This window comes from Bufo bufo, chromosome 2, assembly GCF_905171765.1.
Source record: "Bufo bufo chromosome 2, aBufBuf1.1, whole genome shotgun sequence".
NCBI lineage: Eukaryota > Metazoa > Chordata > Amphibia > Anura > Bufonidae > Bufo > Bufo bufo.
Genome location: NC_053390.1, coordinates 436,145,305 through 436,171,020, shown reverse-complemented (window position 1 = coordinate 436,171,020; position 25,716 = coordinate 436,145,305). Strand labels below are relative to the sequence as shown.

The following is a 25,716-nucleotide window of genomic DNA, read 5'->3' as shown; positions in this document are numbered from 1 at the left end:
CCTTCTCTGATCGTCCCAATTCCTGTCAGGGAAGCGATCAGAGAAGGAGAGTGTGAAAAGCTGCTGTACATTAATACCTACCAGATCGAATTAACCCCTTTTGTGCCGAAAAGCTGCTTCTGTGCCACAGTCAGTGACACAGATCCGTTCTGTGCCTCATCAACAGCCTGTCATCTGTAGTCAGTTCTGTGCCTCATCCCCTGCTTCGTACATAATTAACCCCTTCAGTACCGATTTGCCACTCTTCTGTGCCTGATTTGCCCCAGTCAGTGAGATTAGTCCTGTCCAGTCCTGTCATCATCACCTCATCCAGACACCTGTCACTACTGTCCGTCCGTTAAGACAACTGTCTGCCCGTCAAGACACCTGTCACTCCAGCCTGTTCGTCCGTCAAGACACCTGTCAGTCCAGTTTGTCCGTCCATCAAGACACCTGTGACTCCAGTCTGTCCGTCAATCAAGACACCTGTGACTCCAGTTTGTCCGTTCAATAAAGACACCTGTCACTCCAGCCTGTCCGTCCATCAAGACACCTGTCACTCCAGCCTGTCCGCCCATCAAGACACCTGTCAGTCCAGTCTGTCCGTCCATCAAGACACCTGTGACTCCAGTTTGTCTGTTCAATAAAGACACCTGTCACACTAGCCTGTCTGTCCGTCAAGACACCTGTGACTCCAGTCTGTCCGTCAATCAAGACACTTGTCACTAAAGTTTGTCCGTTCAATAAAGACACTTGTCACTCCAGCCTGTCCGTTCAATAAAGACACCTGTCACTCCAGCCTGTCCCCCCATCAAGACACCTGTCAGTCCAGTCTGTCCGTTCAATAAAGACACCCATTACTCCAGCCTGTCCGCCCATCAAGACACCTGTCAGTCCAGTCTGTCCGTCCATCAAGACACCTGTGACTCCAGTTTGTCCGTTCAATAAAGACACCTGCCTGTCTGTCCCTCAAGTCACCTGTCACACACTCCCAAGTTACATAAAAAAAAATAATAAATAACCGTCAATAGGTGTGCCATCCTCCTGTGTGTATATACTCGTGTCCTGTGCTTGAGTGGCACCATTCTGTAAAATATAAGTCTCTTATGCCCCATGTGGCTTTGTGCCACCTAATACTGTAAAATAATACATTAATTAACCCCTTTTCTGCCCCAGTAAGGATATTGGCACTACTCTTTGCCCCATACTAGACCCCTGGCTCATCGCCAGCCATCTGTGCTACCTGTGACACCTGTCAATAATTTCCAAGTGACTCTGGGAGTTTTTATCCTATCCTAAAGGATATACAGTATTTTAGTCTGCTGTTCTATTTAAAAAAAAATATATATAAAAAAAGACAAAAAAAATCTACGTTAGTTTACAGTTTAAAATGACTAAACGGCTTTTCACTGCCGAAGAGGCCGTAATTTTGAAGACACTGACTCCAACAGTGGAGATGAAGCGACATTTTTAGTTTCATCTTCCTCAGATGATTCATCTAATGATGAACCCTCTCGTAGGCATCCTAGGGGTAGTGCGCAGTCGCAGCCCCGTACAAGTGACTCTTCATGGATCCCCGCAGATAACTATGTGCCCCAGGTGCCTGAATTTACAGCCACTCCAGGCATCAATGTAGATACAACAGGTTTCAGTGAAATTAATTTTTTCCAATTATTCTTCACTGATGACCTAATTAACTTGATGGTGGAACAAACAAATATATATGCAGAGCAATTTATTGCCTCCCATCCAGACAGTTATCTCTCAAGGCCCCGCAAATGGACCCCTACTAACACAACTGAAATGCAGAGGTTTTGGGGACTTCTCCTAAGCATGGGCATTAAAAAAACAACAATACGTTTGTATTGGAACAAAGATATTTTATATCACACCCCTCTTCACTGTCTTGCCATGCCCCGGGCCCGTTTCAACGCTCTTCTAAGATTCCTACACTTCAGCAATAATAATGAATGCCCACCCCCAAGCGACCCCATTTATGACAGACTCTTTAAAATTAGGCCAGTGGTTGACCACTACAATTCCAAATATATACCCCCCAAAAATGTCTCTCGGTGGATAAATCATTGTCCACTTCAAAGGCCGATTACATTTCCGCCAGTACCTGCCCAATAAAAGGGCTAGGTATGGTGTGAAGTTGTATAAGGCCTGTGATCTGGGTATACACTGCACTTTCGTATTTACAAGGGAAAAGATTCCAAAATTGAGCCACCCGATTGTCCCCCGGTTCTGGGTATAAGTGGGAAGATAGTATGGGATTTAGTCCACCCCCTGCTGGACCACGGATACCATTTGTATTTGGACAACTTTTACAATAGTGTCCCTCTCCTGAAGTGCTTTGCTGCCAGAGGCATAGGCACATGTGGCACAATTAGAAGAAATCAAAAAGGGCTCCCTAAATCCTTTATAGATCAGACAGTGCTTCGTGGGGAAAGCAGGGCTGTTTGCTCAGAAAATTTGATGCTGCTAAAATACAAGGACAAACGGGATGTTCTTGTGTTGACTACCATCCATGCAGATCAGTCCACCCCAGTCCCAGTCCGAGGAACCACAGAGCAGAACATCAAGCCTGTGTGTATCCAGGATTACAACAAGTTCATGGGTGGAGTGGATCTTTAAGACCAGGTACTACAGCCCTACAGTGCCTTAAGAAAATCTAAGGTGTGGTACAAAAAATTACCTGTGTACCTAACCCAAGTGTCACTATATAATGCCTTTGTCATCCACAGAACAGCTGGTCATGGGGGGACCTTCTTGGAATTTCAGGAAAAAATAATAAAAAAATAGATTTTTGGCGTTCAGGAAGGAGAGGGCAGTTTTTCATCCAACAGTGCTTCTGGGGTATCAAGAATAATTTGTGGGCAGCATTTCCCTAGAGTACTCCCCCCCCCCCCCCCCCCCCACAGAAAAAAAAAGGCGACCCCAAAAAAGGTGTCGAGTTTGCTCGGTTAAAGGGATTAGGAAAGACACCACTCACTACTGTCAGACCTGCCCCTCTAAACCGGGCCTCTGCATTGGAGAGTGCTTTCAAGTTTATCACACTTCCACTGATATCCATTAAGTCCATTTCACTAATTTCTTAATCCATGGCAAGACATTTTCAGTTGAGCATTTTTTCATTTGGCAATCCAATAATAGCTCCCCCCCCCAAAAAAAAAACAAAAAAAACTTAAAAATTCCCATTATACCCCTAGATAAATACATTGAAAGGTGTCATTTTATTAAATGAGGCAATTCTTCAATTTCCTTTTATGTTCTGGCACCCCTAGAGCCTCGTTTTTGTGGTTTTCACTGTTGGGGTGCCTCAGAGTGTCTTCAAATGCGACATGGTGCCTGAAAATTATTCCAGCAAAATCTGCTTCCAAAAGCCACACGGTGTTACTCCCATTCTGAGCCCCGCTGTGTGCTCATACAGCACTTTACAACCACATATGGGGTGTTGACGTACTCAGAAGAAAATGGGTAACAGACTATGGGGTGCATTTTTTCCTGATACACCTTGTTAAAATGACAAATTTGGGCCTAAAGCGAGATATTCTTGTAAAATATGACATTTTCCATTTTCACTGCCAAGTCTTTCTAAATTCTATGAAACGGCTATTGGGCAAAAGTGCTCAGTGCACCCCTTGAAAAATTCCTTGGGGGGTGTATTTTCCATACAGGGTGTCTTCAAATGCGACATGGTGCTTGAAAATTATTCCAGCGAAATCTGCCTTCCAAAAGCCACACAGTGTTCCTCTCATTCTGATCCCCGCTGTGCCCCCATATAGCACTTTATGACCACATATGGGGTGTTTCTGTAAACTTAAGAATCAGGGTAACAAATATTAAGGTTTATTTTGCTGTTAACCCATGCTGGGTTGTAGGAAAAATGGATCTAAATGGAAAAATCAGCCAAAAAATGTGAAATTTAAAAAATTCACCTCCATTTTCCATTAATTCTGGTGGAACACTTAAAGGGTTAACAACATTTGTAAAATTAGTTTTGAATACCTTGAGGGGTGTAGTTTCTAAAATGGGGTCATTTTGGGTGGTTTCTATTATATAAGCCTCACAAAGTGACTTCAGACCTGAACTGGTCCTTAAAAAGTGGGTTTTGGAAATGTTCTGAAAATTTTTAAAATTTGCTTCTAAACTTCTAAGCCTTCTAACATCCCAAAAAAATAAAATAACATTTACAAAATGATGCAAACATGCAGTAGACATATGGTAAATGTAAAGTAATAACTATTTTGTAAGTTACCACTGTCTGTCAGAGAACCAGAGAAATTCTAATTTAGAAAATTGCGAATTTTTCCAAATTTTATGTAAATTTTGGAATTTTTTATAAATAAAGGTGAAACATATTGACTCAAATTTACCACTAACATAAAGTACAATATGTCACGAGAAAACAATCTCAGAATCACTTATGTAAGTAAAAGCGTTCCAGAGTTATTACCACATAAAGTGAAACATGTCAGATTTGCAAAATGTGGCTTGGTCCTTATGGTGAAAACTAGCTTGGTCTTGAAGGGGTTAATATTTAGTGTTTTTTTATTTATTATTCATGTAAAGCAAGCTAATGAGGAAATATGGCCTAATGTAGTATGCGTGCCTATGTGCACGCCCACGTTCCTGGCCACCAGAGAGGTTGGCGCTTTTTCCTATAGTGTGCAAGCACGGCCACTGCTGCTGGATTGCAGAGTGGTAATAACGCCTAGATACAAGCAATGTATAATGTGATGGAGAAATGAATCAAGCCAGCAAAGGAGGCAATATGGACAATCACAGTACTATAGTAAGTGCCTTGGATTAACTTGATCTACATGATAAATGCCATTTGTTGAAGTGAGACCACCCATTTAACTGTATCTAGCCCTTTTTCCAGGGAGGAATTGCTTAAAATGAATACTCTCCTTGACTTTACCAAATATTCGTCTATTGAGACATTTAGTGTGGGTCCACAGATGGTCAAAAACATTTCTGATAATCTGCTGTAAACAGAACTGATTGCAGAGACTGTCAAAGTCTGAGACATTGTTTTGTGAGCACTTACTTGGAGTATAGTACCCTAAGCAAGTGGACCAACATGACTGAAGGGTTGACTTTTATAGTAAGGCCCATTGACATTGTTAGGCCACGCTGCAACAATGTACACTAGACTATCAATGGAGAGTTAATAAACTGAGAGATTAAAAAAACAAATGAGGCTACTTTCACACCTGCGTTAGGTACGGATCCGTCTGGTATCTGTACAGACGGATCCGCACCTATAATGCAAACGATTGTATCCGTTCAGAACGGATCCGTTTGCATTCTGAAGAACAAAGTCAAAACTGATCCGTCCTGACTTGCATTGAAAGTCAATGGGGGACGGATCCGTTTTCAATTGCACCATATTGTGTCAGTGAAAACGGATCCGTCCCCATTGACTTACAGCGTTTTAGTGTCCGCATCCAGAGTGGAATGGAGGCAGAACGGAGCCAAACTGATGCATTCTGTACGGATCCTTATCCATTCACAATGCATTGGGGCTGAACTGATCCGTTTTGAACCATTTGTGAGATCCCTGAAACGGTCCTGAACACAATCTGTCAGGGGGCAACAAACTTTTATGTGGTCATCATGAATGTTCTATTATGGTGATCACATCATCTTGGTCCCGACGACATTCCCTGGGACTGTAGATGCTAGTAACAGCCAGTGCTAGGGCAGCAAGCTTTCTTGTGATAACCAATGGTCGGTCTGTCATGGAATCAGGACAAATTGTGTCGCGATATCTTGCATCGATACTGTGGCTTCTAGTAACAGCCAGTGCACAGGGATGTCGACATGTATGAAAGCTCAATGAGCACTGAAAGAAGATCACGTAATTTAACAGATGGCAAGCGTTAGGCCCCGTTCTGGAGCCTGTTTACGTAGGCTGGTTTTAATGGCTCTACTACTTAGGGTTCTAGGAAAAGCTGCTTCAGAATTGTCATTTCATGGGGCATACAAAAATTTACTAAGATAGACATGCCAGGAGAGCTATCAGATCCTTTTTAATCTACAGTTTTTTTTCGGAGTATAAGACTCGCCTAGGATTTGGAAGAGGAAAATAAAAAATATATATTTTTCGTCAGCTCAGACTCCCAAGCTCCATCAGCCTCAGATCAGACCTGCCTGACCCCCATCAGACCTCAGATCAGTGGTTAAAAAAACTTTAATAAACTTACCTTGCTTGCTTCGGATGGTGCCGCCCATATGTGCACTGCATCCCGATGCTGTACACATTCAGGACACAGTGCGGAGTGGGGCCCGGAAGATAACCGGGGAGGGTGAGTAATGCTGGCGCAGCTCTTTCCTCACCGATCCCCCGCCTTCCGCATGCTGATGGACTTTTCCATTTGCCACTTTTCCCTCGCTTTTGGGAGGAAAAAGATGGATCTTACAGTCCGAAAAATACAATACTTTTGTATGCAGGTTCACTGGCACATAATAATATACCTCTATTTTTGCAGGCAATGCATCTTGTATATAGAGCTTTAGAGAAGGAGCCGGTTCCAACGGTTTTACCACAGTCATTAATCCCCCCATCCAAAAGGAAGAAAACGCCTACATTTCCCGGTGCTGTACCTGTCCTTCCTGCCAGCCCCCCTCCAAAGGATAGTCTTCGTTCCACTCCATCTCACGGCAGCATGAGCAGCTTAAACAGTGCGGGGAGCTTGTCACCTAAGCATTCATCTAAACCCAGTCAGGTACACAGGAAAAATCTTTTTCTTTTGCAGGTTTAAATTTCAAGAGTTTCCAAGACGGTTTGTTTTTATGTATTTTTTTTTCTCTTTCATTAGCCTGCTGTAAATTGGGTGGTTCCTCTGACAGACAAGATACGTTACGATGACATTTTTCTCCAGACTGACTTGGACATGGATGGTTATGTGAGCGGACTTGAAGTTAAAGATATATTCATGCAGTCTGGACTTCCTCAGAATATCTTGGCGCACATTTGGTGAGATAAAGGCACAACATTATATAAAATGAATGTTCTGAACACAATAAAAACAAAAGTTGTATCCCTGATGCCTATAAGAATGTGCCCACCTGAGAGTGGGTTTAGACAGGCATCAGTTCTTCTGAGCAAAACATCTCTTTGCTGAAATTGAACTCTGACTTAGATAAATATGTATTATACTATATTTTAAATAGTTTTTTTTTTAAAGTTTTACTTAGAAGAAAATTATTTTGCATCGCCGCATCCCAAGACCCATAACTTTTTATTTATTTTTCTTTCCATGGAGTTGTGTGACGGCTTGTAGTTTTCATTGGTATCATTTCGGGGTAAATATCTCTCGTTAATCTCTTGTTTTTTCGGTGACCACTAAGGCTGAATGCACACGGCCGTGAGCGGTCCGTTGTATCCCGACCTGGATTCCTGCTGACAGCAGGAGCGCACGGCGTCATTGGTTGCTATGACGCCGTGCGCTTCATGCCGCCGCTGCACTACAGTAATACACTCGTTTGATCTTAGGCCGTGTGCATTCGGCCTAAGAATAAGGCTACTTTTGCACTAGCGTTTTTGCTGGATTTGCTGCAGGGCTCAGCAAAAACGCTTCAGTTACTGATAATACAACCATCTGCATCCGTTCAGAACGGATCCGGTTGTATTATCTTTAACATTGCCAAGACAGATCCGTCATGAATGTTTTCTTTTGTGTCAGATAGCGTCAGAGTTAAATGGATCCGTCCCCATTGACTTCCATTGTGGGTCAAGACGGATCTCCGCATCTCATGACGGAAAGAAAACCTCAGCATGCTGTAGTTTGCTCTCCAGTATGGGAATGCAACCAAACGGAACAGAATGCATTTTGGAGCATTCCTTTCTGTTCAGTTACATTTTGTTCCCATTGACAATGAATGAGGACAAAACGGAAGCGTTTTTTTCTGGTATTGAGACCCTATGACGGATCTCAATACCTGATAATAGAAACGCTAGTGTGAAAGTAGCCTTAATTAGTAATTCTGGATTTATTTATTTTTTTACGGCGTTCACTTTACGAGATAATTTACATTATATTTGTGTAGTGCGGGTCAGTAGGGATGCCGCAATGCCAAAAACGTGGGGGAGATATATATATTTTTTTTGCAATTTTTTTTTTTGAAAAGCGTATTTTCAATGGAAAAAAAACTTTTTTATTTACATTTTTTTTTGTTTTTGTTTTTTTAACCACTTAATAGTCCCACAATGTTTTGATTGCTTTTAAAGTACAATACACTATTTCTATAGTGCATTGCATTTCAATGTCAGTGCAGACACAAATTATTATTATTTATTATTAAAGCACCATTCATTCCATAGCGCTGTACATATGATAAGCGGTGCACATACATAATACAGACAATTGCACTAATCATAAACAAGACGAGTTACAGACTGGTACAGAAGGAGAGGGCCCCGTCCGTGAGGGCTTACAATCTACATGGTATGGGAGAAGGACACAGTAGGTGCGGGTGAAGCTGGTCATGGTGGTATAGAGGCAGCAGGGTCACTGGTTGTAGGCTTGTCTGAAGAGGTGGGTTTTTAGGTTTCTTTTGAAGGATTCCACTGTAGGTGAGAGTCTGATATGTTGGGGTAGCGAGTTCCAGAGTGTGGGGGATGCACGGGAGAAATCTTGGAGGCGATTGTGGGAAGAGGTGATAAGAGGAGAGGAGAGAAGGAGGTCTTGTGAGGATCGGAGAGTGCATGTGGGACTGTATTGGGAAAGTAGCTCAGAGATGTAGGGAGGGGACAGGTTATGGACGGCCTTGTATGTATTTGTTAGTACTTTGAAGTTAATTCGCTGGGCAATGGGGAGCCAGTGAAGGGATTGGCAGAGGGGAGAGGCAGAGGAGTAATAGGGTGAGAGATGGATTAGTCGGGCAGAAGAGTTGAGGATAGATTGGAGGGGTGCGAGAGTGCTAGATGGAAGGCCACAGAGGAGGATGTTGCAGTAGTCTAGGCGGGAGATGATGAGGGCATGTACATATGAACATTGGACTAACATAGATACCTTTAGGTGCACATGCAGCAGGTCAGTCAGTTTCATATCTACAAATCTGCTGACAGATGCCCTTTAATCTTTGTTCATATTGCATAGGTAACTGTATGTTTATGTATTAAAATGTATTTATTAGCATCCTAAAGGCTAATAGGTCATCCCCTACAGGGCACTTGCTGATACCAGGCAGATGGGAAAGCTAAATAAAGACCAGTTTGCTCTGGCTATGTACCTCATTCAGCAGAAAGTCAGCAAAGGAATCGATCCACCACAAGTGTTGCATCCTGATATGATTCCACCAGCAGAAAGGAACACTTCTGTGCAGGTAAAGGTGCATGTCACCCACATATATTGGTTGGTATTTACATTACTCTGTTAGGTTAAATAAATGAGCGATCTGAAACTCATTTGTTTTCTGGCTGGTCAACACAAATGAGTTTTTCGACAGACTTCATTCACATGAATACTCCATTCACATGAAGTCTGTCGAAAAACTCATTTGTGTTAACCAGCCAGAAAACAAATGAGTTTCAGATCGTTCATTTATTTAACCCAACAGAGTAATGGGTTCGGCCTGTGTGCTGTCCGTTTTTCTTGCAGATCCATTCGCATTCAGTGAGTCTTGCTTCTAAATTGGAGCTGAATGGAGCATGCTGTGATTCTCTCTACATGGACTGATTGTCCGTGTGGAAATTCACTTATGTGAATTGGCCCATTGACTATATTGGGTCAGTGATCAGACCAGGTGCTGTCCATTTTAGACTTGTTGTTTATGTTATCTACTTTACATGATTAGGCCATGCTGTCTGAGCTGTGTGTAGCCATTTCAGAGATTAGCCATCAGTTGCCTGGGCATGACAAGTAAAGGTGCCACACATCTTCAATAGCTGTCGACCGATCAGCTTATCTTTCCGATTTCCACAGAGAAATTTGTCTTGGCCTACTCAGAAGGCCCCAATACACATTCGATTATCGGCTGCTCCCACTGAAAATGGTGGGTTCAGCTGACAATGGTTAATTTCTATGTGGGCCTTAAAGGGAATCTGTCATCTCCGAAATACCTTCCAAATCAGAGCAAGCGGTTTATGGTGTAAGTGATGCTGAGTCCGGTTATGTCATTTTTATCTTCATACTCACTTGTATTCCGACACTGTGCTCCAGCAAACCAGCAGTAAAATGCATTGAGAGGTCTCCTCCTTGAGTCCTCTCCATTATGTGCCTGAGCTCGGGAGTCCTCTCAATGCATTTTACTGCTGGTTTTTTGGAGCACAGTGTCGGAATACAAGTGAGTATGAAGATAAAAATTACTCCGCTTACATTATGCACTGCTTGCTCTAGTTTGGGGGGAGTTTTGGAGCTGACAAATTTTCTTTTAAGGCCGAATATTCATTGTCATAAAATGGTTCTCTGGGACATGAAAAATGAATGAAAATTCAGAAAGATGAATTAGATGGTGCCATAAAAAAAAAATACAACTTGTTCTACAAAAAATAAACACTGTATGAATGGAAAAGTTAAATAACACAAAAAAGAAAACTGGCTGGGTCCTTAAGTGTTTAACATGGCTGCTACCACAGTAGTGAACAAGGTACCCCTCTTAACTTTTTGCCGCCCCCTGACCTCTTTACACCATGATGTAGCTGTCCTACATCCAGAGAAATAACCTTTGGTCCGATGTATAAACGCCTGTTAAAAGCCAAAAGAACACACTTTTGCATTCATCTGGTTAAAAGAAGCCTATGGATATGTTTTACCACTGCAAAACACAGAGAGAACGTACCCTTAGATGACTGCTGACATACCCCAGTGTACATAGCATTAGCTGAAAAGTGTCAGCCTGTTGTAAAATGTGGTGGTCAGATTTGTTTCACATTGATAGTAACAGAAAATTAATAATAAAAAGAATGCACTGCAGATACTTGACAATTGTTTTAATTTTTTTAAGTATCCCATGAAAGCAGCTTGTGTTTTTCATGTAACAGTAAGTACAATGTTTTTGTTTAGATGTATAGATCATGCAGCATAGACTGTTTAAATGTATATATGTGTACATTAGTAGTAAATGGTCATAAACTGCTGGTGTCATTTTCTCATTCATTTTTTGAATGTGAAAACACCCCTTACTTAGTTGTTTGTATTTTCCTCTGTTTATGTTCCATCTGTGGTTTTTCCCTGCCCTTTTCTCCAGACCCTGTCTGGTTACATGACCCCCATAGGAAATGACATGGCAAACTTAACAGAAATCCGGCGTGTGAGTAGACCCGTAGATGGTACTCCTTTACTGGCATGCCGTGTGTTTTTGCATGATCACCTTTTTATTCTTACTCATAAGCATCCTAATGCATATTTTTGAGTTTATATGAGCATGATAATATATACCTATATTCACTATATGTACAAAAGTATTGGGACACCTATAAGAGCTTTTATCACTTCCCATTGTAAATCCACTGAAGTTGGATGAGAGGGTCTGGCTTGCAGTCTCTGTTCAGGTTCATCCCATAGGTGTAGGTGTTTGATGGGGTTGAGGTCAGGGCTCTGTGCAAAGCAGTCAAGTTCTTCCACACCAAACTCATCCAACCATGCATTTATCGACCTTGCTTTGTGCATTAGAGCACAGTCATGCTGGAACAGAAAAAGGCCTTCCTCAAACTGTTCCCACAAAGTTGGAAGCATACAATTGTCCAAAATGTCTTGGTATGCTAAAGAATTAAGTTTCCCCTTCTCTAAGACTAAGGGGTCTAGGCCAACCCCTGAAAAATAACCCCATATTGTTATCTGTCCTCCATCAAACTTTACAGTTGGCACAATGCAGTCAGTTAACATTCTCTTAGCATTTGCCCATCTGATAGAGAAGTGTGATTGATCTCTCCACAGAACACATTTCCACTGCTCCAGAGTACATTGGCAGTGTGCTTTACAGCACTTCATCTGACACTTGGTGATGTAAGGCTTGCATGCAGCTGATCGGCCACAGAAACCAATGCTGTGAAGCTCCTGACACACAGTTTTTGTGCTGATTCTAATGCCAGCGGAGGTTTGGAATGCTGCTGTTATTGGGGGTCACTTATTGACTCAGTACTCCAGTTTTTGGCGTATAACAGTCACCCTCGACACTCAGGATGGTGGGGGTGTCAGGAGTGGAGCCAGTCAGGGACTGGAGCAGATTTAAAAGAAGGTAAAAGGACTGGCGGCAAATGCACATAATTCCTGATAAGGCACAAGCCTTGAAATTAGGTGCATCCTCTGGCAATGCAGGGGATCTCATAAAATGCCAGTCTTTGATAAATGACATTATTAAGTCAGCAGAGCGTTGATAACTTTTATGCACTTTGAGCCTCACCAGTCCACTCTGTAAGTTTACGCGGTCTGGCACGATGTGACTTGAGTTGCTGGGGTTCCTAAATGCTTCCACATTATAATCATACCACCCACAGTTCCTGCTGGAATATCTAGGAGGAAAGAAATTTCACAAGCTGACATCATGGTCAGATTCAGTGATCTTTTTACAGCAAGCCTTTCTTTCACAAATGTGTGTAACGGCAGACAGCATGGCTAGGTGCTGGATTTTATACTCCTGTGACAATAGGACTGAATGAAACACCTGAATTTAATGATTAAGAGTTTTGTCCTAATACGTTTGTCCATATAGTGTAGACCCTTTGGGTCAGTGTAGTTGACACCACACACTATGTAAATCCCCTATATCAAAATGACTGTTATGAAAAGGGGACATATTTTAATAAAGTATTTTAGTTGCATGTTGTGCTATTAACAAAAAAAGAGAAAAACACACTATCCCCCCCCTTTTTTTTTTTTTTACACCTTTCAGAGTATAAAAATAAAAACGACTAAAATAAAAATATATTTGCATATGAGTGATATATCAGCATAAAAATAAAGCCCACATATCACTGATAAAAGGTGCAAAAATGATATAAATATCTGAACAGTAAAAAACTTACAGCTTTCAAAAACGCATGTACTGAAAAAAAAAAAATTAAATGCTCCTGGTCAGGAGGAGGGTAAATTAACTAGTTAAAGTGGTCTATAAATAAAGAAGTAGCTAACCACAGATATGGTGCTGGTGACCAGTTTCTGATGATCAACTTTTCATCACTCAAAGGAGATTCATCATCTGTGAATGATTGTGTCACGGTCCCTCAGGTGTCTGATGTCAGGAAATCAAGGAGATTGGCTGAGCGTGGAGGAATCTAACAGCCTCCTTGATTTCTCTTGATTCAGTTTTGATAGGGTTAATGACCACTTCCCTTTTCTCAGCTGTTGCTCAGTAGTCATCACTTCTACCCTTTATAGTCTCACCCCACCCTTCTGACTATGCGGTTGATCGCTTCATTTGGGTTTGGCTGAGCTGGTGTGAGATCCTCTCTGGTGTTCCTGTTCTTCCATCTCTACAGAAGTTAAGTGTCGCTTTTGTTTGTATTTGTTATATTCCCTGTTGTTGTCTCTGGTCCTATACTTATTCCAGGGCCTTATAGGGAAATCAGGGCCTAGGTATCCTCCTTATGAATATTCCTACCTTCAAGGTCTATTCATATTGATAGGTAGTCAGGGTCCGGATTAGGGTTGTCTAGGAGGTGACCTGTTTCTCCCCTAGTTTCCAGGCCCAGTTACTGTTTTCCTTCCCTCCTGTGTTCAGGGTGGAGTTTCCCCCCCACACTGTTTGTGACAGATTGACAGTTCATCTCCAGTGCCCTAGTCTTAAAGGGATTCTCCGGGAATTAAGAAAATGAAAATAATTAAATATTACTTTATTGTAAACACATACCCAAATGCCTTTCATTGTTTATAATGGCTTGTTTTGTCTGGGGAGCAATCAGGGGAAATAAAATGGCTGCTGTTCTGTTAGTACACACAGAATCTGTCCTAATCACACAACGGCAAAAGTTACATCTGAACACTAAGGTAAAAAGCTGCCTCATCCTCATCTCTGCCTGTCAGGGATTATGATCCTGAATACAGCTGATAACATCTTCAGCTGAATCTCTGTAGGAATGCAGTTCATGTGGAGGTATTTGGGAATATGTTTATAATAAAGTAAAATTTTATTATTTTCAGTAATTTTATTGTCTTAATTCCTGGAGAACCCCGTTTAAGTTTCATGTGATGGAACATATACCATACCTACAAAATGTCACACACAAGACCTCTTTCACACAAGTGATATGGAGTACGTCAGGATCTATTCAGTGTAAAACTGGTTTTCTAAGCAAGTTTAATCAGCTTTGTCTGTGATTGCATTCAGTGTTTTTTTCCCCCCCCATGTATCTGGATTGCATGTGTTTTTCACGCGCGTGAAGAATAACCATCAGTGAAAAACTGGTTTTAAGGAAAACTGGCTTAGTTGCCCATAGCAACCAACAGTTTCCACCTTCATTTTTCAGGGCTCTTTTGGAAAATGAAAGATTGAAGCTAATTGGTTGCTATGGGCAACTAAGCCCGTTTTGTTTAACACCCATTCAGATGCCTTCCGTTTTTCACGGAAGCCTCTTTCATTTTTGTGGAGCCATGGGTGCGTGAAAATCACACAATATAAAACATACTGCGACTTTTCCTGAACACAGAGTTGATCAGTGGTAAACAACGCTCATGGGCACAGGATTCAGTCCGGATTCTATGTGTTTACTACTCGCATGGCATCCGGATGGAAAACTTGCTCGTGTAAAAGAGGTCTAAAGCCTCTTTCACACGAACAATACGTATTGGCTCCGGATGCGTTCAGGGTGTGTTCAGTGAAACTCACACCATTTTGCAAGCATGTTCAGTCAGTTTTGTCTGCGATTGCGTTCAGTTTTTTCCGCACGGGTGGAATGCGTTTTGATGCGTTTTTCACGTGTGTGGTAAAAAACTGAAGGTTTACAAACAACATCTCTAAGGCTACTTTCACACTAGCGTTCAGAGCGGATCCGTCTGGGGTCTGCCCAGACGGACCTGCTCATATAATGCAGACTTGGGATCCGTTCAGAACGGATACGTCTGCATTATATTGTAGAAAAAATTCTAAGTGTGAAAGTAGCTTCAGACGGATCCAGACTTTACATTGAAAGTCAATGGGGGACGGATCCGTTTGAAAATTGAGCCATATAGTGTCAAATTCAAACGGATCCGTCCCCATTGACTTACATTGTAAGTCTGGACGGATCCGTTTGCCTCCGCACGGCCAGACGGACACCCGAACGCTGCAAGCAGCGTTCAGGTGTCCGCTTGCTGAGCGGAGGCTGAACGCTGCCAGACTGATGCATTCTGAGCAGATCCGCATCCACTCAGAATGCATTAGGGCAGTACGGATGCGTTCGGGGCCGCTTGTGAGCCCCTTCAAACGGAGCTCACAAGCGGAGCCCCAAACGCTAGTGTGAAAGTAGCCTTAGCAGCCATCATTCAAAAACGCATTGCATCCACACTTGCTTCCGGATGCAATGCGGTTTTCACTGAAGCCCCATTCACTTCTATGGTGTCAGGGCTGCATGAAAAACGCAGAATATAGAACATGTTTTTCACGCAATGCAGAACTGTACACAGGCCCATTGAAATGAATGGGTCCGGATTCAGTGGGAATTATCAATTCGAAACCTGCAGCTTTCTGGTTTCTAGCCTTGAATTCATCAGAAACTCCTCTAGGGACTCCGATAGAATCTATATAAACATGAGAATCAAAAGATGTAGGGAGTGACCTTAGACATGACCGGACATTGGTTTGCTTACTGACTTGATACCACTCAGGAGGCGAAAATACAACAAATTGCATCAGCACCTTGATCAGGATACATTGTTCAATCCATTCCATTTGTATCCTGGGTCGGAGTTTCAAATCTCCACACAACCACCAGATATCCAAGTGTTGATAATCTTGGTTTATAAACCATCCGTCAGGGTAAGCATCAAGGTCACTACTTGTCCTATTTAGTTAGATGTTATAGGAACAATATCCTGGGGGGAAAACACCAAGGTCTTTGCTTGTACCATTTCGGTTAAAACAGGTATAATTTCCAGGGTATAGTGTTATACCAAAACCCATATGGTCTCTCTCATGAACAGTAGGATAGAGAAATTCTAATGTCCTGCAGCGGGAAGTGTCCTTACTAGGAATAGTTTCAGTGTACATCTTAAGGATGCACTTGAAACCCTCAGGATCGGTAATATTATTCAAAGGGAAAGGTACTGTACCCAAATGAGGTTGAGCTGCAGCATAGGCTAAGCAGTTGGATCGCTTTTGGGAAAGAACCGTATAGCGGATCCACTCTATCCATACATTTGTATCTTGAAACTCAGTCTCTAAGGCCAATTTATCTCTTATACTTTAGGTTGGCCAAATATTTAATGTCAATTGTGGGTACAGATGTAGGAGGTACAGGTGTAACTGAACTCTGGTCCCCTATTATTATTGCTCTAAATACAGAATCTGGGATTCGATCTAACTGTGCCTTTCCACCCTGTACAATATAAAATGAACAGTAAGGCATGCAAAAACATTATGGCCCTTGCAGTCATTCCGGCACTTGATGTTCAAGTACTTTTTTACAGTGCGAGGCATGGACCCAATTAGGCTTTCCTTCCAACTTGACAGCAGTGGCGGTGGTAAACAATACTTGATGTGGACCCTCAACCCGTGGTTCTAGGATTTTCCGCACGTTTCGTTTCACCACTACCTAATCTCCTGGTTGTAGAGAATGAGTTGCCTCTATACTGTCTGGATCTGGAAGAGTAGCAAAAAGTTGGGAATACACATTAGACAGTCTGTTTATAAGACACATAACGTACTTTGAAAGACTACTATGCAGCATTTGAAGAAGTTGTGGAAAAAAAGAGTCCTAATCTATGGGCATTCCCAAAGAGTACTTCATATGGACTCAGGCCTGTCTTTCGGTTAGGTGTATACCAGATGGAGAAGAGTGCCAATGGTAAACCCTCTGTCCATGGCTTATTCAGTTCAGCCATGGCCTTCTGTATTTTTGATTTGTGCCGTTGAGTCGCTCTACTCTACCGCTGCTTTGTGGGTTATACGCAGTATGAAAAGCTTGTTCAATGCCCAGGGCTCCCATAATTTCCCGCAGGACCTCCCCTGTAAAGTGAGAACCTCGGTCACTCTCAATTGTTTCTGGGACCCCGTACCGGCAAACTGTCTCGTTCAGAAGTTTCTTGGCTGTGGTTTGTGCAGTGGCTTTGGCCACAGGATAGGCTTCTGGCCACCCTGAAAACAGATCTACACATACCAAGACGTATTCTAGGGTCCCAACTTTGGGTAGTTGGATGTAATCTGTTTGCAGTCTTTGGAAGGGGAAATCGGGCCTGGGAGTGTTCCTCAAAGGTGTTTTTACCGTCCTTCCTATTTTGTGATGGGCACAAAGCATACAAGCCTGAGTGAATTTGGCTGCAGCTACACTGAATCTTGGGGCATACTAGTAGTTATAAACAAGAGCAGTCATCACAGTTTTGGACAGGTGAGTATACCCATGAGTGGCCTGGGCTGTGACTGGGAACAAGGCACGGGGCAAACACAGCTTTGCTCTAAATTCCCATGTTCCTTTTGGGGTCATAACAGCTCCTTTCTCTATCCATACTGCCTTTTCCTCTTTGGTTGCTTGAGACTGTAAGGTTTTGAATGTTTCATAGCTAACTGGCAGGGAGATTTGCTGTTGTACTGCTGCTATCCCTACAGGATCATCTCTGGGTTTCTGTGCAGCAGCTTTTGTTGCCAGATCAGCTCGATGATTTCCTCGAGCTTCAAGGGTTTTTCCTGATGAATGGACTATAATTTTCATAATGGCCACCCTTGTTGGCAACAGCAGAGCGTCCATTAGGGCTTTCACCGCTTTGCCATGTTTAATTGGCTTGCCATTTGCTGTAAGGAAATCTCTAACCTTCCAAATTGGACCATAATCATGGGTGATCCCAAAAGCATACCTGGAATCCGTATATATGTTTGCAGTTTTTCCCTCTGCATACCTGCAGGCCTCTTCCAAAGCCTTAAGTTCAGCTTCCTGTGCAGACAAATGAGAGGGAAGTGATTCTGCTTTGATCGTATTGTGCTGAGTGACAACTGCATGCCCAGTATAAAACTTCCCCTGGACACCATGCCGCGATCCATCCACAAAGAGCTCTTAGGCTCCATTCACACGTCCGCAAATGGGTCCGCATACGTTCCGCAATTTTGCGGAACGGGTGCGGACCCATTCATTTTCTATGGGGACGGAATGGATGCGGACAGCACACAGTGTGCAGCTTGCACACAGCGTGCAGCTTGCGGACAAGAATAGGCATTTTTAAAGGGGTGCCGGGTGGGTGTGTTGCGGATCCGCAATTTGAGTGTCCGCAACACACCACGGACGTGTGAATGGAGCCTTAATCTGGGTTTTCTAAGGGAGTATCTACCACGTGATCAAACCCTGCTGTCTCTTCGGACATTAATTGGAGACAGTCGTGTTTATCTTCTGGATCAGGAAGATACTCAACTAGATGACTCGTACTACTACTCCCTCCCCCCTCCAGAGGCAGCAGAGTAGCTGGATTCAAAGATGTGCACCTTTTAATGATGACATTTGGTGGCATAAGTAATGCACATTCTAGTCTAAGGTGTCTGGCATTGGACAGGTATTTTTGGCTGTACTTGTGTGAAAATGGCAGAGATATCATGAGGGACAAAAACTGTGATTGGATGGTTGAGCACAATCTCAATGCTTTTGTCAAGCATGAGTTGTACAGCCACCACTGCATGGACACAAGATGGCGCTCTTCTAGCCACTGGATCAAGTCTGGAAGAGTAATACGCCACTGGACGCTGTTGGCCAGCCCTAGCTTCGGTGAGAACAGCTGAAGCGTGGCCAAGACATTCAGTGCAATAGAATCTGAAATCTTTATTGTAGTCTGGTAGACCCAATGCTGGTGTGGAACTGATGACTAGTTTTAATGTATGGAAGTTCTCCACAGCCTTATCTGTCAATGAAAAAGGAAGAGAGGGGAGACAATCATACAAGGGTTGCATAAGAACAGAGGCATTCCTGATCCAAGGCGTACAGTATGAGACTAGACCCAAATAAATTCTCAGAGCCCCCACAGTAGTAGGCAGAGGAATTTGTTGGATTGCAGTTATACGGTCTGGGGTCAGATGTCTAATCCCAGCAGATATACAGTGCCCTAGAAAGGTGACCGTGGTACAACAAAATTGAAGCTTCTTGCGAGAAACTTTACAGCCATTTGCAGCCAGGAAAGTGAGGAGAGACACAGAGGCTTGTTTACACACCTCCACTCCTGGGCAGCAAAGAAGTAAATCATCTATATATTTAAGTAGGAGAACTCCTTCAGATGGAATGGGCCAATCCGCTAAAACTTGGGATAAGCCAGTACTGTACATACTGGGGGAATTATGTGCACCTTGTGGTAAGATCGTCCAGGAGTATTGCTTCCTGTCATGAGTGAAAGCAAAAAGATATCTGCAATCCGGATACAATTGAACTGAGAAAATGCATTTGCAAGATCCACCACTGTGAAATGGGTAGCACTATGGGGAATCTGTGCCAACAATGTATGTGGGTTTGGTACAACAGGGGTATTAAAAACTGTAGCCTCATTAACAGCCCTAAGATCATATACCATTCTATACTGCACTGGCTGACCTACCCCCCCCCCCCCCTTTTCTTAATGGATTACAAGGGAGTGTTACATGGAGAGGTGGTTTCAATTAGTACCCCATTATCGACAAAATCAGGGGATACTGCGCCTTTCGAGGTAAAGGAGCACCTGGTTTACGTTCTATCATTATTGGAGGGACAGATAAACGGCCAACATCTGTGGGTCCGGAGGCCCACAGAAATGCAGGTACTTGCAGCAGAAGGGACACGCCCTCTTCAGAGAGTGTAGACACATACATGTGAAATGGATTATAGTCACAGGCTGCTAAGAGAAATATATCCTCTTTACCTAGTTTGCCTTGTAACTTCATAGTACCATTAGGAAGATACATTATCTGCGCATATATTTTCTGCAACAGATCTGCTCCTAGCAAATTAACAGGGGCGGTGTCACTGACTAAGAGACGACTTTGCAATTGTTGGTTTGGAGCAAATGCAATTTGTATTGGCTTTGTGAGAGGAGTAGGAACCTCATTACCATCTACTCCTACATATTGAATACTATCCTTAGACATGAGGGATCGTTTTACATGTTTGCTGTAGATAACGGTTTTGACTGCTCCAGTGTCAATCAAAAAGGGGATAAGCTCCCCCCCTATTGATTGCCAAGGAGACAACGGGGGCAGGCCCTAAGGATTGCATTTTTAATAGGGCACAGAATTTGACTCTGGATTGCCAACTCCCTATGGGCGTTGCACTTGAGGGGGCTGAGCATTCTCCTCCTCTTCCTCCTCCCATGGTCGAGGAGATCGGCAACTTCATGCAAAGTGCCCCACCCTGCCACATTTAAAACATCTTAAGGGATATTGTAGTTTCCTTCCCCCTTTTTGGGGAAAGGGCTGGTAAGCAGCCACGCCCGTTTTAGGTCTTTTACACCCTTTGCTACCTGCAACAAAATGGAGGGCTATATAGTTCTCCATTCAGGCCTAGCTGATACCAGACCCTTGCGTATGCTTTCCCTAAGACCATCCACAAAAGCAGCACTCAAGATTCTCCCATGCATGTCTGAGGTGTGCTCAAAACCCAAATCCAACCATCTTTGCTGGAGTCTAGTGAAAAATTTCTCCACACTCTGTTCTGTCCTGATGCATATCAGACAATGTAACAGATTGATCACCTAATTGTTTTCTCCCCCATTCCGTGAGCTTCTTAATGTATTGCTCACCGGACAACAAAGTAGTATCGTCTACCTCACAAGATCCCACCGCAAAGGCTATAATCTGAGAGAAAGAAACACCAGCTTTACACTGGACTAAATATTCCAAATCCCGCCAACAATATGAGAAAGCTTTCCGTATCTTCGCTAACTCCCTACAGAATGGCATGGGTAAGTCCTCTGGATTGGGGATTCTACTCATCATGGCCGGCATCTCACTAGGGGACCAAGGGCAATGCACAGGCTCATCAGGGCCATCATTTGGACCCCTGAGATGAGCAGCTTCAGGGTTTAGGTGCCTGGGCGTATGATAGGGTAGATTTGGCCAGGGTGGATTTGGTGTGGATGATACGACTGGGGAAACTGGGTGCAGCTGATTTCTCACATCAAACAATGATGCTGGAAACCCCACATTTTCTTGTGTCTGAAATGCACTCGTGTCTAAAAGAGGACTTAAAGTGGGTGCAGCCCTAGATTGAGTGGATTGGTCTGGGACAATTCCTGTAGGCATCATAGGGGCAATAACTGCAGGCTCATTTTTTAACTGGTTGGACATACAATTGAGAAGGGTTATTTGCAGATATCACTGGATATAATCCAGTACTGGGACGTATAACAGGAATTGTGCCTTGTCTTTGAGATCTATTGATAACACACATGTTACTAGTTTCAGCATTCTTGTGCCTGCAAACATACTCCCATCCCCCATAAGGTGGGGTTGGTTCCCTGAGGAGGGAGTTTCGGGGGATGGGGAAAGGATAGACGGAGCAGAAAGCACGGTGGGAGGTGTTCCTGTTGAAAAGGAGCATATTCCCGAACAGAGTTCAGAGGAGGGGCTGACAGAAGGAGCAATAGGCGTTTTTGTGGAACTACAAGACTCCGAATTACTATTGGAGGTTACAGCAGATGTGGAGGGGGAAGGGATGCCGCATGGCAGACTGTCCTGTTCTTTGTTACCACATCCAAATCCTCCATCTTACAATAGAAATATTGTCAATTTTTCTCAACTTCTTTCAACTTTCCATCCTTTACCTGAGTGGACAACTTCCACCATAACTATGCTTGCATCAGCCTATTATTATCTGTCAACCAACCTCGCTTTTCCTGCAGTATATTTTTCCATAATTTTTCATTTAATCTACCGGTTTCTGGCATACCGATTTCACGCATGAACGATGTTAACTTAATTACTGAAACTTTCCCTTCTCTTTCTCTCATCAGCTGAACTGCTGTTAACATCTCCTCATCATGTCCTGCAACATTAGATTTACACATTTTATATGTTAATATTTTATTAATATTCTAGATTCTTCCTAGTCGGGGAAACCACAAAAATATTTAACCTAGATTCTTCTAAAACGGGAAATCACAACATTTTTAACCTAGATTCTTCCTAATTGGGAAAACACAAAAACTAAAACAACAAAAAATTTCTAACAAAAATTCATTCAATTAGGGGAACTCAAAAACTACCTAATCTAGATTCTTTCGATTTGGGAATACAATCCTTCCTTTTTCCAAAAACTCTCATCAAAGTCTGGCTGGGATCCAATTCTACATCAAAGGATATGCAACTATCAACTGTCTAACAACTTTCGCTTTGTTCCAGCACGTCAATACAGCATAAAAAGCCACACAAAAAAGGAATATTCAAATGGGTTCTTTCGTTCTAAAGGACAGATCAGCTATAATTTGAACCCTTCTATCGCGATAACACCAATTAAACTCTTGAGAATCTACTTGGGCAAAAGGTTCAGAGAAGGTTTTGTAAGAATAAAGCTTCTTGCCTTGCTGCAGCTTGTGACCTCGTCTGATGGTTTTGCGCAAGTCCTCTTGTGGTGTTTGAATCGGAAATTACGCAAGCTGTCTGCCCACCCAGGGACACCAATAATTGTTATTGCAATTCATGCGATTCTCTTCTTCTTTGTGTGGTGCCAAATCAATTAGGATTGTAAGTATGAGCTCATACAGCTTTCTCAATAAGACCAATACAGGCTGGTATCATGGAAAATATGCCATCCTTTATTCAAGTAACATACACTTATATAGGAGATGTGAGGTAGACAAAAAAGGTGGTCCTTAAAGAAAGGTTATTGGCTCTGTGTCAAAAAGGGAGTAGCTTGCCAACTTTATCCCTGAGTTTCATTGGCACATTTGAAAATAGGAACCTAACTCCCCCCTCACAGTGTCCTTAAAGCAAAAGAAATACACACGAGACTCTAAACCTGTTTTGCTGCCATCTAGTTGACATAAAAAAGTAATACAGAATGTTCACATTATATATATGAGAGAGAGAGAAATAAAATCTATCTCTAAAACTGCATCAGAAAACCTGAATGTGTGGCCTTACCGGAATTGGAAATTAAGGTTTAAATTATCACAAAGATCTACAATCAATTTACAATATAATTCAAAATGTTGTGCTTTGTGCTCAAATTTGCCCACAAGTGGTGGTTAGTGCATCGATTTGTGAATTTACTGCTGGTACATTGAGTGGGAGGATTAGTTTACCTATTTTTTCTAATAAATGTACCAGACACTAGTCTCAGTTAGTGTTGATCGAGCACCAAAGTGCTCGGGTGCTCTGGCCGAACACATCGGTATGCTCGGGTGCTCTACCGAGCACAGTGAAAGTCAATGGGAGAACCCCAGGCACCCTCTGCTCGGAAGAGAAGAGGGTGTCTGGTTCACAAAAAAAGGTTAGAAATTGATGGAAACCCCATCAAAATGGTTTGAAAACAGCATTAAGAGGATTGCTGGATGCATCTTGGACTCCTATTATCAACGACATACAATAGACAACAACCACACAAAGGCTATATGCCAAAAGCTACGTATGTGCAAGCCATCCATCTATCCATGAGACAGATAACAGGCTTAGTCAGCATACCTTACAATGGCAGCCTTGTGCACTATGAGACATTCCAAACCAACTCTCATCTGACTGAGAGCCAGTAAGCCTCAAAGTTACTTCAGATCTGTTGGATGCTTGGGTGGACCTGCACACCTAGATCAATATCATTAGGGAGACATTACTAAGGCAAGATGAGACACAGTTCCGACCACCTCCAGGCTGGGAAACAGCAGAGCGGTTTCAGTAGCTCTCATTGCTGTGCAAGCAATCATTGCTAGCTATGATGCTTTCCTAACTCAGAAATAGCATAGCTTGTTGTATTACACTGTTTCAGTAGCTCTCATGCACGGCCTGGCTTTAGTTATGGCAAGATGAGACAACCCCTTTAAGTTTAAAAGTTTTAGGATTAAAACTATGTTATGTTCTATCAGTGTAAAGCCCCTATGTATCAAAAACAGTGATAGGTAGCAGGCCTATCTATTCCCATTCCATTTTTGCTAGTTGAGTCAGAGTTTAGCTTACGACTCCACAGCCCTGATTGCAACTAATACAAAAATATCCAGCATGGCTGGCTGTAAAGCTCCTGGTCAGAGGATCTTCACTGTGTACTTCTGCACATCGCTAGTCTGGTGGGTTCTTCACCAAGCATGAAGTCTCACAGAGCGTTCAAAATCTTTTGCTTCTTCACTGCTGCATCTCACTTAATGTGAAGGTGGCTTAATTCTCAAAAGCATTTTCCTTCTTTCCTACGTGATCAGACATAGGGCGTATAGAGATGCAGTTGCTCACCTGTTGGGACAGTTGCTAAGGCATTTGACATCAAACAAGTAATAGGACATGTGCAACATTTGTTACGCATCATACGGTTGCTTCAACAGCTGTTCTGCCAAGTGTACAATAACATCTGTCCTTATCCAATGTCTGGCGTCCGAGAGGAGATAAACAACGCTTTTGAGGTGCTTTATTGCTAAATTAAAGAGCTAATTTTTTTAAGTTTTCCTAATTATTTATTTTTGAGAAATCTTTTTTTTCTTTTGGACTCCGATTACTTTTACTTCATGTGGAGTTATAGGTGCTCTTTAAAGGGAATCTGTCAGTTCCAAAACACCCCTCCAAACCATAGCAAGCAGCGAATAGTGCAAGTGGTGCTAAGTCTGATTTATGGTCATACTCACTTGGCACTCTGATGCTGTGCTCTGACAAACCAGCAGTAAAATGCATTGAGAGGATGTCTTTGAGTCATCTTGTGCATGAGCTCAGGAGTCCTCTCAATACAGTTTACTGTTGATTTGTTGGAGCACAGCGTCGAAATGCAAGTGAGCTGACAGATTCCCTTTAAGTTGATGTTAATATTTTTATAGTTTATTGATTGACTGCTAATAAACAATAGAAAAAAATGCTTTAAAAATATTATAAATATTAATGTTATTTTTAAAGCAATTCAACCAGACCCTGTGTTTACCACCCCGCCTTGATTTTTATTGGTTTGATTTCATTCACAGCTTGTTAAAATTCTTTTCCTTCCTTAGGACAGTTCCAGTTCTGTCGGTTCTGGAGATTTCACTGGTGTGAAAGAACTAGATGACATCAGCCAGGAGATAGCCCTGTTACAAAGGTGGGCAAGACGTTAGACCGTTGTATATTTAACCCCTTAACACATAGTGTGTACATGTATGCAAGGAATTGTGTGGAGCTGAGCCCGCTTCATACGTGACAGATGCCGGGGGACCGGAGATGACGCTGAAGCCGGTCATTTGACCACTCAGATGCCGTGTTTACCAGTGATCGCAGCATATTTGAGGTTAGGCAGAGGGAGGGGGCTCCCAGAGCCCTTGTAGTGAAATCGTGGGGCTCTGATCGGTTACAATGACAGCCTGGGCCCTGCTGGAGGTTCCCAGGCCTGTCATGGTAAGCTGCTTGCTAAGCTGTGTATGAGGCACATCTCAGCAGGCAGCATGTCAAAATCCCATTCACCATAATATATACCGTATTTTTCGCCCTATAAGACGCACCGGCCCATCAGACACACCTAGGTTTTTGAGGAGGAAAATAATAAGAAAAAAAATT

General features: G+C 42.6%; 1 protein-coding gene and 1 long non-coding RNA gene across 3 annotated transcripts in view; one reads left to right on the top strand and one right to left on the bottom strand.

Annotated features, from left to right (window-relative positions):
- EPS15L1 (epidermal growth factor receptor pathway substrate 15 like 1) overlaps positions 1 to 25,716 on the top strand; it is a 297,626-nt gene that overhangs the window by 78,367 nt on the left and 193,543 nt on the right. Inside the window, exons 9-13 of one of the 2 annotated variants that reach the window (XM_040417435.1) lie at positions 6,480 to 6,716; positions 6,810 to 6,967; positions 9,162 to 9,318; positions 10,939 to 10,974; positions 25,179 to 25,264. In XM_040417435.1, coding sequence (XP_040273369.1) covers positions 6,480 to 6,716; positions 6,810 to 6,967; positions 9,162 to 9,318; positions 10,939 to 10,974; positions 25,179 to 25,264 — 674 coding nt within the window. The remainder of the gene's footprint in view (positions 1 to 6,479; positions 6,717 to 6,809; positions 6,968 to 9,161; positions 9,319 to 10,938; positions 10,975 to 25,178; positions 25,265 to 25,716) is intronic. The other variant, XM_040417436.1, reaches the window with a different exon arrangement.
- Positions 1,026 to 25,666, bottom strand: LOC120989374. Its single transcript, XR_005776258.1, has 3 exons — positions 25,624 to 25,666; positions 23,307 to 23,315; positions 1,026 to 1,306 (listed from the first exon to the last, which is right to left on the bottom strand). It is a non-coding gene; the product is annotated as an uncharacterized LOC120989374 (long non-coding RNA).